We start from the raw sequence: 17489 nt of genomic DNA, 5'->3' as shown, positions 1-17489 counted from the left end.
CTATCGTCTCTGTGACAAAATTTAAAAAATGCACTACGTACAGCGATAGAAAATAATCGTCGATAACAAGTTATTTTTTTTTTATTTTATTTTTATTCGTTAGTAAAAATGAACGGCGACAGCTAATTTGTTGTCGCCGGAAAATGAACATTAAGGCGACAAAATTTGACGTCGTCGTGCGACTTTTGCCATACGTAATGGAAAAATTGCAACTGGCAACGCGACACGAATCGGCCCATTAGTTTCATGGGGCAATACCGGTCCACAACTTCCGGTACTTCTCCCCAGTATTTAAAAATGTCACTAAAATGCCAGGACGATATCACTTGAATGGGGCAACCAATTTGGTCCAAACTTTGGATCTCCTAATATTTCATCAAAATTTAGTTTAACTTCTAAAATGGCCCATATCGGTCCTCCCTAAGGGTACCTGCCCTACAAAAGTTCAACATTTGTGCCTTAGTGCAGCTAATTCACATTTTTGTCGGCAAGTTCAAACGTCCAAAAAGGGCCACAAGGGCCGTAGGTGAAAGTTTCACTTCACATTGGCTGAGTGTACATATCTGTCGACATAGCCGACTGACACTTTTTTACTTGTTTTCTCCTCCGTCAAATTCGAAATGATCCAATTTTGGGCACAATTTGTCCTCTATCAAGTGGACAACTTCCTTCAATACCTTCGACAATGTAGACTGAGCAATGTAATTATTGCAATCATTGTCATGGGTCTTTTGGAAACTTCCCTCTGAAAAAATCTCAACGCAGCGCACATTTTTAAAAGTGTGCGTTTCCACAATGTAAATTACGGCATCCTTTTCAATCGAAAATACGCCTTAAACCTAAAATAATTTTCTGATTATACAGATGTTTCCAACATGGGCTTCAACTTACAGTGCAGATGACAATTCTAATGGATTCGACTTGTCCCTCAAATTTCTTCTAATAGATGTCAGGTCCTGTACATTTTTTAATCATCAAAAAATAATTCCACTGAACTTATCCTTTTAAAATAGTCTTTTTTGGCGAATTGTGCCTTTTGGATTTAATAGAGTTCACAAGTTTGAAAAAACACTGATGGATAACACGTTTGACACCAATAATACAACATTTCATCTCAGTTGTGCTGACAATTGACAACGCAACTCTCAAGTTTAGTGGCAATGCATAATCGACCCCTAAATCAGTAGAGGGTCAACATTATTGATTCCGAAAGCTGAAAAGATGACAGGGGTTATCATGAATGAAATTTCCCCGTGAGTTTCGTGTTTCCGCCGTTGCAACTTAAGGGAGAAAGTGAAAAAATTCACGGAAAATTGCCGTTCATGATAACCCCCGACATGTAAAATCACTTGCACCCATGACTGAATAGCATCTTAGGCATCGAACATTTTGCTGGAAATGATACCACACTATCAATAGTGATCCTACGCTGGAACCGACAACCCGCGACCGCTCTCACATTACTTTAGGATGGCGTTCGGCTAAAGCCCTTTTGGGTCCTGATTACAACAATATACATTTTGTGTTGCGGAAGTCCATACTTCCCGAGATATGGGCCTCTGAAGTTCCAAAAATCCCCCTCCTCCCCCCATGTTGTTCCCGTGCCCTAGATTTGCAGAAAGTTGTAAACCCCAGGCCGATAACCCAGGTTGGTAATCTGTTTTCTCTGGCAATACTTCTTGGATGAATGCAGAACATTTTCTCCATTTTTTTTTCATTTTTTACTTCTTTACTTTACTTCTTTAATATTGTTCCGTGTACTTCACCACACTTCTATGTGTCTTATCTTTTCTATAGACATTTCTTCCATTATGAGGACTTTTTTCTTCGTTGTAAGAAAACAGACAAACTATACTTTTTTAAACAAATTACTAAACATATTTTTTTATTTTACTCACTTAATATATGAAATGCAGATTTGGAATATGTATTTTTTATTCATCTAGCAATGATCGATCGAATAGCCATCAGTCGAACCTCTTGCGGATTTATTTCTCACATTAAATTTAGGTCGTATTTTTCGTCGGTCTTCCTCATTCTCTTCAAATAATTCTGGTGAATCCTCCTCAGTTTGGTCATTTGTCTCTTCATATTTTCCCAATGATTTTGGATTATTTTCTTCCATCATCATTGGTAAGATGATGTTGATTGTTTCATTATGTTTAGATTCCTCTTTTTCTTTTTCTTGTATTTGTGATTTAAGATTGTAGGCCTGCTTGCACATTTCTCGAATGCCGCACCAACTTTCACTGCTGATTGGACTAATTTTTTCGGGTGGTGGCTGAAATCCATATTCCGTTGATGGTAACTCCATAACTAGACAGATGGGGATTTTAACAACACCATATGCATAATCGACGACAGAACCGGAAATGATACGTTTGGTTATATTAGAAATACTACCGACACGATAGTAACGGCCATTGTATGATTTGATAGCATTCCTGGCGGCCATAGCCACACTTTCCATGAGTTTATAATTTTGCGGCAAAGATCTACACATACATACAGATAAAGAGAGTGAAATCAGAAAAACGTTTTTTTTCACACAAACACATATGTATACATATTTTATGCAACAATTCAACTTACTTGCTATGACCCCAGGGATACATAATGCACTGAGCATATGAATGTAACGATAGAAAGAACAAAAGTTTTGGTGCAAGTTTATGTAACATCTGACCAAGGGATTTTGTTTCTGGTTCCGAAAAAGGCTTATCGCCTGGATAAGTGTTTCGTTTTGCTTTTGATTTACTTTGATCCCAATGGATATCAAAATTACGATTGCAATCCGTACCCACATATCCGTCATCATCATGGGGACGACGATTTTTACGCCAACGTGGATTCTGAAAATGTTAAATGAAAGTAAAACGAGGGTGATGTTATTATAGTAGAAAGGGGAATGCTATGAATAGAGAGATTCAGCTAAGAAGTTTAAAAATGAAATTCTTTATTTTCCACATATCGTCATCTGAAATGCCCAAAAGACTTAACTCAAGCCAGTACGGAAAGGATCAAAGTCGGGTGCGGCCAATTACATGATACCCTATCCGGATTTCGATATAACATCTACATCTGAATCGGCCGAAAATATATATGGGAGCTGTCTATATCCACATCTGAACCGATTTCAATGTAAATTTATGATTTTAGACCAAATTTTGTCACACATTCCAAATTTCATTGCAATTGGACATAGACAATGACCTTCGCTAAGGTCTAAAGGACCATGATCTGTGAATTTGCATCTGGAATGTTCCGACTCTTTATAGAGAAGGTTCAGTTGAACCGGTTACACTTAACCGGATGGGTTTCAAATGTCAATTCCTTAGCGCAAACGTCAAGTAAATCCTCATGAAATATATAACCCGGCGAGCAGTCAGTCCAAAGATAAAGTAACCCGGCAAAAAACTCTAATGTAACCGTATTATTACACTGCCATACAAGCAACACGATGGATTGGGAACGACGTCACAACCATATCTAAAGGTGACTAAAACGGCGTTGGCATTAGAGGTTTATGCTTGGTTAACCTTCTTTATGAGGATTTTTTGACGTTTGCGCTATGGATTTGACATTTAAAATCCGGTTAAGTGAAAACGGGGTATAACTGTATTGTACCACGAGTTTGGTTTTGGATTTGTAATTATTCAAGTATTCAGATTGACCCCGATGGTTGAAAGATATTCGTATAGAAGCTAAATTCATCAACATCAGTCTTATCTGCGCTCCTACCAAATACAAGAACGAGCAGTCAGTACAAAGATAAAGTTTACGAACGCCTAGAAAAAAGAAAAAAATATAACCCGTGCCCTGCCATTAAAATTGGAAAGGCTCACTAATAGAGAAATTCAATCTTCACAATGACAGCAACGGCGTAGTAACCAGAACCGGGCCGCTTTCTTTTAAACAAGATTTAATACAATGAGACATCAATATTTTCTATTCATTCAGAATCCGAAATACCATTCCATTTGGACGATGCGTGTACAACCTTCAAAATACGTAAAATCTGGAGGTACTTTCATATTGGGAATATAGGAAAATATAAACCTGTATTGATCATTTTCTTCGTGGAGCTTTCCTACCCATTGAAATTCCGAAATACCAAAAAACAGTCACTACAGTAAACTAATTCTTTGAAAGACTTCACATCGAGCGGCCCCGCAATGTGCATCTATACCCACAATTCGTTGTAGACATATTTTATATTTGGGAAGGTGATCCACAAGGCGAATTCTGCCATTTCGTTATAATAAAGTGACTAAAACCTTAAAAAAACCGAAAATCGGTAGGCAGCGTTCTGTGGGACCTATATTAAAACGTGGACTTATACTGACAAATTTCTGGGAGAAGGTTTGTTTAGTCTCTTCAGTAAGATAATGTGGCTAAAATCTTCAAAATATCGAAAATCGGGAGGTACTGTTCAATGGGGGCTATATCAACATGTGGACCTATAATGACACATTTCGGACGTTTCCCTTGGATAATGCGGCTAAGACCTTAAAAATACCAAAACTCGGGATGTACCGTTATATGGGGGCTACGTAAAATACCGTACATTGGTAGTCAGTTTTCTATGAACAATATCAAAACGTGGATCCATACTGAAAAAATTTTGGGAGAAGTTTTTTAGCCTCAAAGAAGGCAACATACCAAATTTCATTCAATTCGGTAAGATAATGTGGCGAAAACCTTCGAACTACCAAAAATCCGTTCTATTAGGTGGTACATCAAAACGTGGACCTATAGCGACATATTTCTGGGGGAAATTCTCTGGCCCCAAAGAAGACTAAATACCAAAATAAGATAATGTAGCCAAAACCTTCAAAATTCCCAAAATCGGGAGATACCGTTCTATGGGGACTATATGAAAAAGTGGACCCGTAATGACAAATATCTTGGAGAAAGTTTTGTAGATCCAAATAAGACTAAATACCAAATCTAAACTATTTGGGAATGGTATTGAGGCTAAAACCTTTAAAATACCGAAAATCGGGAGGTATAATTCTTTGTACTGAAAATTTTCTTGGAAACGCTTTTATAGACTTAAGGAAGACCGCATACCAAATTTCAGCAAGATAATGTGGCTAAAACATTCAAGATAATGTGGCTAAAACATTCAAAACACCGAAAATCGGGAGGCACAATTATGTTTATGGGGGCTATATCAAAACGTGAACCGATATTGTCATTTCCAATACGAAACATACTACGAGTAATAGAAACTGCTATACCAATTGCAAGCTGAATATTGATTTCAACAAACAGACGGACATGGTTATATCAGCAAAACATTTTAGTATATCAGATTATTTTGACCAACGTTCCCAAGGATATCGGGCCTTGAAAAAGTCGAATATTGGTCAAAATATAAAAAAATCGTTTTTGTATTTTTATTTTTTATCAGCTTTCTACACCTTTTTCAGATGTAATTGGAGTTATTTTAATTGTAATTCGAGAATTTTATTTGTAATTCGTAATTTCATTTGTATTTCGAATTACTCCACTTGTAATTCGAATCATTCCATTTGTAATTCGAATTATTCCATTTGTTATTCGAATTATTCCATTCGTAATACAAATTATTCCATTTGTAATTCGAATTATTTTATTTGAAATTCGAATTAGAAATGGAATAATTCGGATTACAAGTGGAATAATTCGAATTACAAATGGAATTCTCGAATTACAAATGAAATGTTACGAATTATAACTAAAATATTTCGAATTACAACTTAAATGTTTCGAATTACATCTGAAAAAGGTGTAATAAAAAAATAGAAAAAAGTTGCATAGTAGGCTCGGATGCAATTTTCACGATTTAATATTAAAAATCTATTTTTTTATCAATGATTGTAGTCTTCGATTTTCGTAATTTGTAATTCGTAATTTCATTTGTATTTCGAATTACTCCACTTGTAATTCGAATTCTTCCATTTGTAATTCGAATTATTTAATTTGTAATTCGAATTATTCCATTTGTAATCCAAATTGTTCCATTTGTAATTCGAATTATTTAATTTGAAATTCGAATTAAAAATGGAATTCGGATTACAACTGGAATAATTCGAATTACAAATGGAATAATTGAAATTACAAATGGAATTCTCGAATTACAAATGAAATGTTACGAATTACAACTAAAATGTTTGGAATTGCATCTGAAAAAAGGTGTAATAAAAAATAGAAAAAAAAAGTTGCACAGTGGGCTTGGATGCAATTTTCACGATTTAAAATTAAAAATCTATTTTTATCAATGATTGTATTCTTCGATTTTCTTTAATTCTTTTATTCAACTACGATTAATTACAACATTTTAAGTCCTATTTGGTAGTGGGATTCGAAATAATATTTTTCTACATTTTTCATATTTTGCCAATAAAGTTTTTCGTATATACCACTGCGCAGAATGTGCTATTCTACAAAAACAAAAAAAATAAATAATAATAATAAGGAATAAGGAAAATATACAAATACAAAAAAGTTAAAATACAGAAAATTGCATAACTCGTCTATTTTTCAACCGATTTCATTGGTTTTCGCATTTTGGAAAGCTAACTAAATTTCCTTCTTGCTAAAAGTAAATAATTACCGTTTGGTATCTTCTACGCATCCTAGAGCACGAGAAAAAACATTTCCCTTTTTTTATTCCTTTTTTGTCACACCCTAACCACTACAACTTATAGTACGGTTACACTAGAGTTTTTTTTTTTGCCGGGTTAACCCACTTCGAGAGGATTTATTTGACGTTTGCGCTATGGAATTGACATTTGAAATCCAACCCCACTGGGTTAATCCGGTTAAGTGTAACCGGGGTATTAGCCATTTGTTAACCGATTGTAAAAATCTATGGCTTGTTCAAAAGACATTATTCTCCCCTTTAAAAAAATGCTTTTGAAATCCGTTGTGGAAAAAATAAGTTATGCCCGTTAAAAGTTGAAAATCCAAGAAATCACTACAATTATCGTTATTACCGTTAAAATCTAAAAACGAAATGAGCCAAAGAAACTAAAGGTATTTTCGTCTTCCATGGACTCCCGCAAAACCGAATTTATGCATCACAACCCCTGCAAACTTTTCGTGTAGCACAGTGTAATTGCTAATCAATTTTCAAAAACGCAAAATTAAGCAAATTAAATAATTGTAAAAAAATATATATTTTTTTTGGAAAAATAACAAATGATCACACTGGTGTAAAGGAAAAATTGTATTGATACATTTTAAAAAATGTTGAATAAATAATAATTATTCGAATCCCTCTACCAAATAGGGCATAACATTTTTGTAATTAGTAGTCTGGCTGGTGCGCACGATAACTCTCGTACGGATGAACCGTTTTGTTCCAAAATTTGGCTTTCGCAATATTTTGTCCAAACTTAGTTTAAGTTCAGATTATATCTGCCCACTCCTTCCGGTACCTCCCCCACAACAGTTCGAAAATTTTCGGAAAATTTGTGCGCACGATAACTCTTGAAAGTAGTAACCGATTTGGTCCATACTTTGCACATCATAAAATGTCTACCAAACTTAGATGAGGTTCCAATATGGTCCACGCCTTCGGATACCTCTCACACAAAATTTCGGAAAAGTTCAGTTTAGGACCTGCTCTCAAATCGTTTAGATTTTTGTTGTAACAACTTGGATTCACGGCCCCCATACGGCGGTACAAGTTTCATCAGGGGCAAAACCATACTTCTTGAGAAAATAGCCTGTAAGGTTAAAAAACCCCTATGACACTGTGTGTAGTGGTTGGAGCGCAAGATAACTCTCGAACGGATCTGCCGATTTGATCCAAAATTTGGCCTTCATGCTTCCTGTCATACTGGTCCAACAGGTGTCGATAACCCACTGAAATGAAATTTTGAAAGATGCGTCTTTTGTTTGCTAGCTGGTCAAGTTCAAAGGTGGGATATATCGGTCCACGTTTTGGAATTTCCCCCCATATAACAGTACTATCCAATTTCAGGTATTATGACATTTTTAGCCACATTTTTATGTGCCTTAACCCTGCGTTCACACATGGCAGGGCAGTTGACTACATGTATTGTTTGTCAAAACTCCAAAACTTGCCTGTGTGACGTAGGCGTCCAGACAACTGCAAAACCAGTTGTAAAATTATGAATGAAAAACGTCGATTTCTTTTTGTTTTCCCTTCACACATATTTTTTTCTTGTTCATTATACCCTCAGCATTTATGCTAACGAGGGTATGTATATACACTTTCATACGGGCAAAATGTGCCTCATCGAAATAATGGTTTTAGACCCCAAGTATGTTTGGACGAAATGTGTTTCAGACAATTTGGAGTTGATTTAGCCATGTCCGTCCGTCTGTCTGTCTGTCAGTCTGCCTGTCTTGCTGGTTGGAGCGCACGATAACTCTGGAACTGATCAACCGATTCGGTCCAAAATTTGGCTTTCGTAATATTTTGTCCAAACTTTGTTTAAGTTCGAAGATGGGTTATATCGGTTCACTCCTTCCCGTACCTCTCCAACAAAAGTTCGAAAATGTTCGGAAAATTTGTGCGCACGATAACTCTTGAAGGGAGTAACCGATTTGGTCCATACTTTGCACATCGTGAGATTTCTACCAGACATATATGAGGTTCCAATATGAACTCAATCGGTCCACTCCTTCAAGTACCTCCTACACAAAATTTCGGAAAAGTTCAGTTTAGGACCTGCTCTCGAATCGCTTTGATTTCTGTTGTAACAGCTTGTATTCACTCCCCCTCATACGACGGTACAAGTTTCATCAGGAGCAAGTCGATAGTTGCTGAGAAAGTACCCTTAAAGGTGCAAAAAACTCCTATGACACCGTGTGTAGTGGTTGGAGTGCAAGATCATTCTCGAACGTATCTGCCGATTCGCTCAAAAATTTAGCTTTCATAAAAATTTGTTCAAGCTTAGTTTAAGTCCGAAGAAAATCCATATCGGTAAACTCCTTCAGATACCTCCCCCACAAAAGTTCAAAAATGTTCAGAAAAATTATGCGCACGATAACTCTTGAAGGAACTGATCGATTTGGTCCTTTGCACATTTGGTCCTGGTACCAAGGGTCATAAATTTGATATATCCACTATATAGCGGTAGCGCGCGCTTTGTAGATATACATTTATAAAATTATGCATTTTTGTAACTCGGTAAAATAAAGAATCTCGATCTTCATCCGTTTATAAAATATATATTTGTGTGCACCGTTAAAAAGGATAGGAAGTAATGATATATTGATAACTTTATTGTACTAAACTGTTGCTGGAGAGATTTTATAGTGGCATTCATGAAAATGCCAAGATACATTACTTCTGGACGCTGATGTTCAGTAATGAGTCAGTCCCTTCCATCACCCAATTGCCATAAACTGAAAATCTTATATCAAATTTCTTACCGTATTCTTGGAATATTCATAACCATCAGGATTCACCACGGGTACAATGAAAAATCTGAGCTTTCTTAACAGTTCCCGGTGGCGACCATTCTTTTCCGTTAACTGATGAATGCAGTGTAAAGCTACCGTCACCGTAATCCATTCACGGGCATGCGTTCCAGCCTCAATGAAGACCATGTTTCGTCCCTTTTCCGGTGCACATATTTCCAATTCTTTTAATTCTGAATTACAGACAGATGGGGCCGATGTAATGCGATTCTCCTTAGCTTGGGCCCAAAGATTGCGTTCACTATTCCAGTGTATTTCAATGGCACGAATCGGGCGTCTTTCATAAGAAAGACCCAATGTGTGGAGTTTTACAAATTCACAATAACGCAAACGTAAATAATCCAAATATTGTGTAATTTCGCTGTACGACAGATAACTGTTGAGGACGTCGGGTCGGGGTAGTTCAATTAGCCGTGAAATTTGCGCCGAGGATTTGGTGGATCTGTTGCGTTTTTCAGTTTTTCCATTTTTCATAGAGGATGAGGCGGTGCCAATGCGTCCTGTGTAAATTCGACCCAATTTATTGTGGGATAATTTTGGTAAGCGATGTTGTAATGCTAGTGACTGTAGGCTTAAATGCTGACCAGATATTTCCAATGTCTTATCACTGTTGGCCATAATTTTGATTTCGATTTTTTTTTCCAAAAATAAAGAAAATGTTTCACACAAAAATTTTTAAAATTAATTTAAATTGTTAAAAATTCAACTTCAAATGTTCATTTGTTACTAATTCTTTCTTTTTGTTTTTAACGTCTTTTGTAGTTCTTCTTTCCTTTAATAGATAATTCCAAAGTGTATTGTAGGTTGGCCAACAGGCAAATGAAGCCAAGAAAGTTTCTTAACCAAGAGTGACATGAACGTTGCCTTGTTGTGGTAGGGACAAACAAAAAGACAATCATCGTATAACGACGACGATATCGCGCTGGTCTATGATAACAAACAAAACTATGCCAAACATTTTTTATGTTGAGTATGGTCGCTCCCGGTTCCCTAGTTCCTAGCCGGAGTAAAGTTCCTTTCATAAATTCATAATATCAGTGCACGCAAACTTTGGATTGTCACCTGTTTCTCCCACAAAGGTAGTTCTGTTAGCTATTTGTTCCCTATGTTCCCTCCATATGACTTTTTGGGAAATTTAACAACAATGTGCGTGTTGCGTGTTTATTTATCTGTAGACAGTTATGCTGCCATCAAACTGCTAAAGAAAAATGTCTTTGTTTATGGTTGTCTCAGTCGGTTATATCGTTAAAAGGCCATATAGGCATTCAAATTACCCGTAATTGCTGTATAAATAATTTAGGCAGTTCCATTGAATTGTTTAGTTGGTAGGGAGTTGGTGGTGGTACAACTGTTGATTTATTTATTCGTTACAGTGGATCAAAAGTGTTGCTATTGAGCAATTTCCAAATCTGTCTGACAAGTTCGCAAGGTGATTATTTCAAAAGCATTCTCAACAAGTCCGCATTGCCTGCGGATCTTTGTATGCTAGTTTTTATACCCTCCACCAAATTATGGAGAGCAGAATTATATTTGTCATTAAGTTGTAACCCACCGAAATATTCGTCGGAGACGCTATAAAGTATTTGTATACTGGGATTTCTGAGTGAAATCGGACGCTTTTCAAAATGAGTTTTTTGACTTCTTTTTTTTTTTGCTGTGGTGATGCTGCTCATCAGCACAACAGTTTAGCATATTTTCAGATTTTTTTGACTAAAGGTTTCAGAGATATCGCGCCTTGAAAAAGTAGAATTGTGTACAAACTATATGCAAAGAAATACTCACTTTAACATTGGTCCAAATAGAAGAAAATCTTTTTTGGTTTTTTTTTATTTTTTTATCAGCTATCTAATATAAAATAGAAAAAAAAAATTGGACAGTGGGCAAATTTTGATTTAATATATGAAATATTTTTTTTATTTTATAAATAATTAGAGATTGTATTTACCGGGTATTTATTTGAGTATTTACTATATTGAATGGCAAATACAACATTTTACACCCCATTCTTGGGTTTAGGTTGTAAATTCGTTTCAAAATGGATAGTTTTACAATATTTTAAACTAGTGGGTAAAAACTCATTAACTGCCGAACCACTTGACGTAGGCTGACAAAATTTGGCTTACATCTTTCTTATGTCAACAGAACTTCTGGTACTGAACATGGGGTCTCTGGGTCCATGTTTTGATATAGCCCCCATGTAACCGTACCTCCCGATTTAAGGTATTTTTTGTCTATTAGCCACATTTTACAATAATATTGGCTGTAGCTTGGCACTGTGAGTTCTCAATGTGTAGAAAATATCCTTGCAAAAATTGTTCAATATAGGTCCACGTTTTCTAATAGCCCCCATATAAGGGTACCCCGATTTCGAGTATTTACCTAAATTTTGGGTAAAAACTCTTTAACTGCCGAACCACTTGACGTAGGCTGACAGAACTTGGCATACATCTTTCTTATGTCAAAAGAACTTCTGGTACTGAACATGGGGTCTCTGGGTCCATGTTTTGATATAGCCCCCATTTATCCGTACCTCCCGATTTAAGGTAGTTTTCATCTATTAGCCACATTTTACTACCAAATTGGCTGTAATTTGGCACAGTGAGTCCAAATATTGGGTAAAAACTCTTTATCTGCCGAACCACTTAACATAGGCTGACAAAATTTAGCTCAAACCTTTCTTATATAAATAGTATTAAAGGTATAAAAGTATGTAAAGGTATTTGGTATAGCCCCATATAGCCGTACCTCCCAATTTAAGATATTTTTCATCTATTAGCCACATTTTACAATCATACTGACTGTAATTTGGTACAGTGAGTTCCCAGTATGTACAAAATATCCTTGCAAAAAATTTTCGACGTAGGTCCACGTTTTCTTGTAGTCCCATTATTGGTTTCTGAAATCAGGAGGTACGGTTATATGGGGGCTATACCAAACGTGGACCCAAAGGACCCATTTTCAGTACCAGAAGTTATTTGATAAAACAAAGATTTCAGTCCAATTTTTGCAACCTACGTCAATTGGTTCGGAAGATAAATAATTTTTACCCAACTTTTGAGTAAATACTCGAAATCGGGGTACACTTAAATGGGGGCTATTAGAAAACGTGGACCTATGTTGACAAATTTTTGCAAGGATATTTTCTATATATTGAGAACTCACAGTGCCAAATTTCAGACAATATGATTGTAAAATGTGGCTAATACGTAAAAAATACTTTAAATCGGGAGGTACGGTTATATGGGGGCTATATCAAAACATAGACCCACAGACCCCATTTTCAATACCAGATGTTCTCTTGATATAAGTAAGATTTGAGCCAAATTTCGTCAGACTACGTCATGTGGTTCGGCAGGTAAAGAGTTTTTACCCACTTTTGGGTAAATACTCGAAATCGGGGTACCCTTATATGGGGGCTATAAGAAAACGTGGACCTACGTTGACAAATTTGTGCAAGGATATTTTCTATATATTGAGAACTCACTGTGCAAAATTTCAGCCACTGTGATTGTACAATGAGGCAAATAGACAAATACCTTAAATCGGGATGTACGGTTATATGGGGGCTATATCAAAACATGGAATTTTCAATGCTAGATATTCTCTTGATATAAGTAAGATTTGAGCCAAATTTTGTCAGCCTACGTCAGATGGTTCGGCAGTTAATGAGTTTTTAACCAACACTTGGGTAAATACTCGGGTATTTACCCATGTATTTACCCACTTGTTTAAAGTATTGTAAAACTATCCATTTTGAATCGATTTCATAACCTAAACCCAGAAATAGGGTCTAAGATGTTGTATTAGCGATTCAATATAGTAAATACCCAAATAAATACCCACAAATGGGTATTTACCCGGTTTACCCAATTTACCGGGTATTTACCCACTGTCCATCTCTATAAATAATCGCAGTTTAATACAAACAAATGTGAAAAAATCGAAGAGTACAATCATTGATAAAAATTGATTTTAAATATTAAATCGCAAAAATTGCATCCAAGCCCACTGTGCAAAAATTCTTTCTATTTTTTTTATTAGATAGCTGATAAAAAATACATAAAAAGACTTTTCCTATTTGGATCAATATTGAAGAAGTTATGAGTATTTCTTTGCGTATAGTTTTTACTGAATTTGACTTTTTCAAGACGCGATATCTCTGCAACCGTTAGTAAAAAAATCTGAAAATATACTAAAATGTTTTGCTGAAGAGCGGCATCAGCACAACAAAAAAATAAAGGAAATTAAAAGCCACTTTTTGAAAAAGTGTCCGATTTCACTCAGAAAGCTCCATATACTCCTCATCAGCATAAAATTCTAGGTCAGTATGACCATTTCTCTTCGCTCATCCTAGAATGTTTGTTATTGAAAATGGGCTTAATTTGCGCTCATGCTCCCACTGAAGAAAAGGACGAACAGACCAAAGATATATTTTACGAGCGCTTAGAAGAAACATATGACCGTTGCCCAGCCCATGACATTAAAATCATTCTAGGAGATTTTAATGGCAAAATTGGAAAGGAGAATATCTTTGGCCCAGCAGTCGGGAAATTCAGTCTCCACAGTGAAACATCTGACAATGGTATGAGGCTGATAGACTTTGCAGCTGCAAAAAACACGGTAGTTAGCAGTACCAGATTTAATCATCTCGATATTCATAAGGGCCCCTGGCTGTCTCCAGATCAAAGAACAAGTAATCAAATTGATCATGTTGTCATATATGGAAGACATTCATCGAGCGTGTTGGATGTACGATCGTTCCGAGGCGCAAATATTGATTCGGACCACCACCTTGTTGCAGCATAGGTACGCACCCGGTTAAACGTAGCAAACAAAGTACGAACAGACACAACACGAAAGTTAGACATCGGTAATGGGTACTTTACACGATATGTATTTTACATATGGGTTGTCAATTTGCGTATACATTTTGTATATAAAAAGTGACAACCCATATGTAAAATACATATCGTGTAAAGTACCCATAAGCTGTAATCACAACAGATAGCCACAGCATATTCCACTCAACTAGCCAATTGCTTAATCAAAGCACTCCTCATCCCGATAACATATCAGGGCAATGGCAAAGTATTGGCCACTCCATGCAAACAGCCGCAAAATCCATACTTGGATACGAAAGACCCCCACCAAGGAATCCATGGTATGATCAGGAGTGTCGTGCTGCCACCGAAGAGAAAAATGCGGCATATAGGGCTACTTTATAATCCGTAGCAACGCGTAGCGCACGAGAGAGATACCGGGAGAAAAGGAGGGAGGAGAAACGTCTTTTCCGCAGAAAAAGGGAGAGATGAAAAAGCGGTAGTGTGAAAAAATCGAGATGTACAGCCAAGATGAGGTAAGGACAGCAATAAATCGGCTGAAGAATAATAAGGCAGCAGGAGCCGATGGCTTACCATCCGAGCTGTTCAAAACCGGAAGCGACACGCTGATAAGGTGTATTCATCAACTAGTTAGCACCATCTGGCAGGAAGAACGAGTACCCGACGATTGGAACCTGAGTATCCTGTGCCCCGTCCACAAGAAGGGAGATAAGACTGTATGCTCTAACTATAGGGGCATAAGTCTACTCCCTATTGCCTACAAGATCGTGTCAGGGATATTGTGCGAACGACTAAAGCCAATGGTCAACGAGATTATTGGACCATACCAATGCGGCTTTAGACCTGGCAAGTCCACCATTGACCAGATATTTACCCTGCGGCAAATCCTGGAGAAGACCCAAGAGATGCAGATCGACACCTTTTTGTCGATTATAAAGCAGCCTTCGACAGTCCGCTGCGCTCAAAGGTATTCCAAGCCGTGTCTGAATTTGGTATTCCCGCAAAGCTCATCCGTCTTTGTAAAATGACTTTAACTGACACGAGGTCCTCAGTTAAAATAGGAAAGAACCTCTCCGAAGAGTTTGGTACCAAAAGAGGTTTCAGACAAGGAGACAGCCTTTCGTGTGACCTCTTCAACATCCTGCTAGAAAAGGTTATACGAGAGGCAAACGTCAAAAGAAGTGGCACAATCTACACCAACAGTCACATGTTACTTGCTTATGCTGATGATATAGACATCATGGGTCGATCAGTAAAAGAAGTAACTGATACCTTTATAAAGGTCGAAGGAGAATCTGCTAAAGTGGGTCTGGCGGTAAACGGTGAGAAGACCAAGTTGATGGTGTCGACGCGCAATGCGTCCATTGAGCTCGGACCGACTGTGGAAGTTGGTTCCTATAATATTGAAGTAGTGAAAGACTTCGTCTACCTCGGCACCTCCGTAAACACAACAAACGACTTCAGTTGTGAAATAAAAAGAAGAATTGTATTGGCCAACAGATGCTACTTTGGTTTAAGTAAGCAGTTTAAAATCAAAGCCACATCACGTCAAACAAAAATAACGCTCTACAAAACACTGATACTACCCGTGCTGATGTATGGCTCCGAAGCATGGGTACTTGCGCAAGCAGACATGACAGTGCTTGGTGTGTTTGAGAGGAAAATTCTTCGAAAGATCTACGGACCAATCTGCGTTGACGGTGAATATCGACGTCGCTTGAACCACGAGCTGTATCAGCTATGCAACGACATCAATATTGTTAAACGTATCGAGATGCAGCGATTTCGTTGGCTAGGCCATATCATAAGAATGAGCGATAATGAACCCGCTAAAAAGGCGTATAAATACGGACCGCTTGGCGGTGCACGCAGAATTGGCAGGCCAAAGAATAGATGGCGCAAACAAGTGGATGAAGAGATGAAAAGGCGCGGTATTCCAGAGTGCTTAGCAATAAATAGAGAGAAATGGAGATCTTTTCTTAGTTCGGTCTATGGAACAAATGTTCTGTAATGGGCCAGCTAAGTAAGTAAGTATTCCACCGAAATTTGGTATTTAGTCTTCGTTGGGGCTGCAAAACTTTCTCCTAGAAATTTGTCGGTTGTCATTCTTGTTTTGAAATAGCCACCATATAAGGTTACCTCCTGATTTTCGGTATTTTAAAGGATTTTGTCTCATTATCCAACCGAAATGGCTGAAATTTGATATTTAGCCTTCTTTTAGGAAAGATTTATGTAGAAAATTGTAGGTATGAACGGATAAGCCGATTCGGTCAAGAATTTGGCTTTTGTAATATTTTGTCCAAACTTAGTTTAAGTTCGAAGATGGGTCATATCGGTCCACTCCTTTGGGTATCTCTACCACAAAAGTTAAAAAAATGATGTGTAACAAAGGTGATCCATACTTTGGACATCGTAAAAAATCTCTATTGCACTGGTGCGCACTATAGCTCTCGAACGAACCAGCTGATTCGGTCCAAAATTTAGTTTTCGTAATGTTTTGTTCAAACTTAATTCAGGGTACCTGTTTTCTTTAAGTGTATTTTTGGGGTCTGTTCGAAGAACCTTAGGAAATTTGCACCAAAGCTACTCTTTGTGGTCCTATTTACAGCGATATAATGTTTTTGGTGGGCAAGTCCATGCTTCCAGACATAGTGGTCCAAAACCACTAAGTTATACGGTGACGAACTGAAATTGCTCTTGGCGCTTAGACTTTCTTGGGGGGTTTAAAACTTTCCACCCGAAATTTGTCGGTACCTCCCGATCTTCGGTAGTTTGAAAGTTTTAGCCTTATTATCCCACCGAAATGGCTAAAATTTGGTACAAAGACTTCGTTGGCGGTATAAAACTTTCCATCCGAAATTGGTCGGTATATGTTCACGTCTTCATATGGCCCCCATATAACGGTACTTCCCGATTTTCGGTATTTTGAAGGTATTAGCTTCAATATCCTACCGAAATGGCTTAAATTTGGTATTTTGTCTTCATTGGGGTTATAAAACTTTCCACCTAAAATTTGTCGGTATAGGTCCACGTCTTCATACTGCCCCCATAGAACGGTCCCTCCCGATTTTCGGTATTTTTAAGGATTTATCCTCAATATCCCACCAAAATGGCTTAAATTTGATATTTAGTCCTCGTTGGGGTTATAAAACTTTCCACCTGAAATTTGTCGGTATAGATCCACGTCTTTATATAGTCGCCATA

General features: G+C 37.2%; 1 protein-coding gene across 1 annotated transcript; it reads right to left on the bottom strand.

The window, feature by feature from the left end:
* Nucleotides 1-1855: 1855 nt before the first annotated feature.
* On the bottom strand, nucleotides 1856-10660 carry LOC141400721 (carboxypeptidase B1). Its single transcript, XM_073980167.1, has 3 exons — nucleotides 9397-10660; nucleotides 2593-2852; nucleotides 1856-2495 (listed from the first exon to the last, which is right to left on the bottom strand). Exons 1-3 carry the CDS (start codon nucleotides 10060-10062, stop codon nucleotides 1943-1945), a joined length of 1479 nt encoding a protein of 492 aa, XP_073836268.1. The 5' UTR covers nucleotides 10063-10660; the 3' UTR covers nucleotides 1856-1942.
* Nucleotides 10661-17489: the final 6829 nt, after the last annotated feature.

The sequence above is a fragment of the Musca autumnalis genome, unplaced genomic scaffold (genome assembly GCF_047663935.1).
Source record: "Musca autumnalis isolate F117 unplaced genomic scaffold, ASM4766393v1 scaffold_4, whole genome shotgun sequence".
NCBI classification, from domain to species: Eukaryota; Metazoa; Arthropoda; class Insecta; order Diptera; family Muscidae; genus Musca; species Musca autumnalis.
The sequence above is the reverse complement of the archived record's forward strand: the minus strand, read 5'-3'. Positions and strand labels throughout refer to the sequence as shown.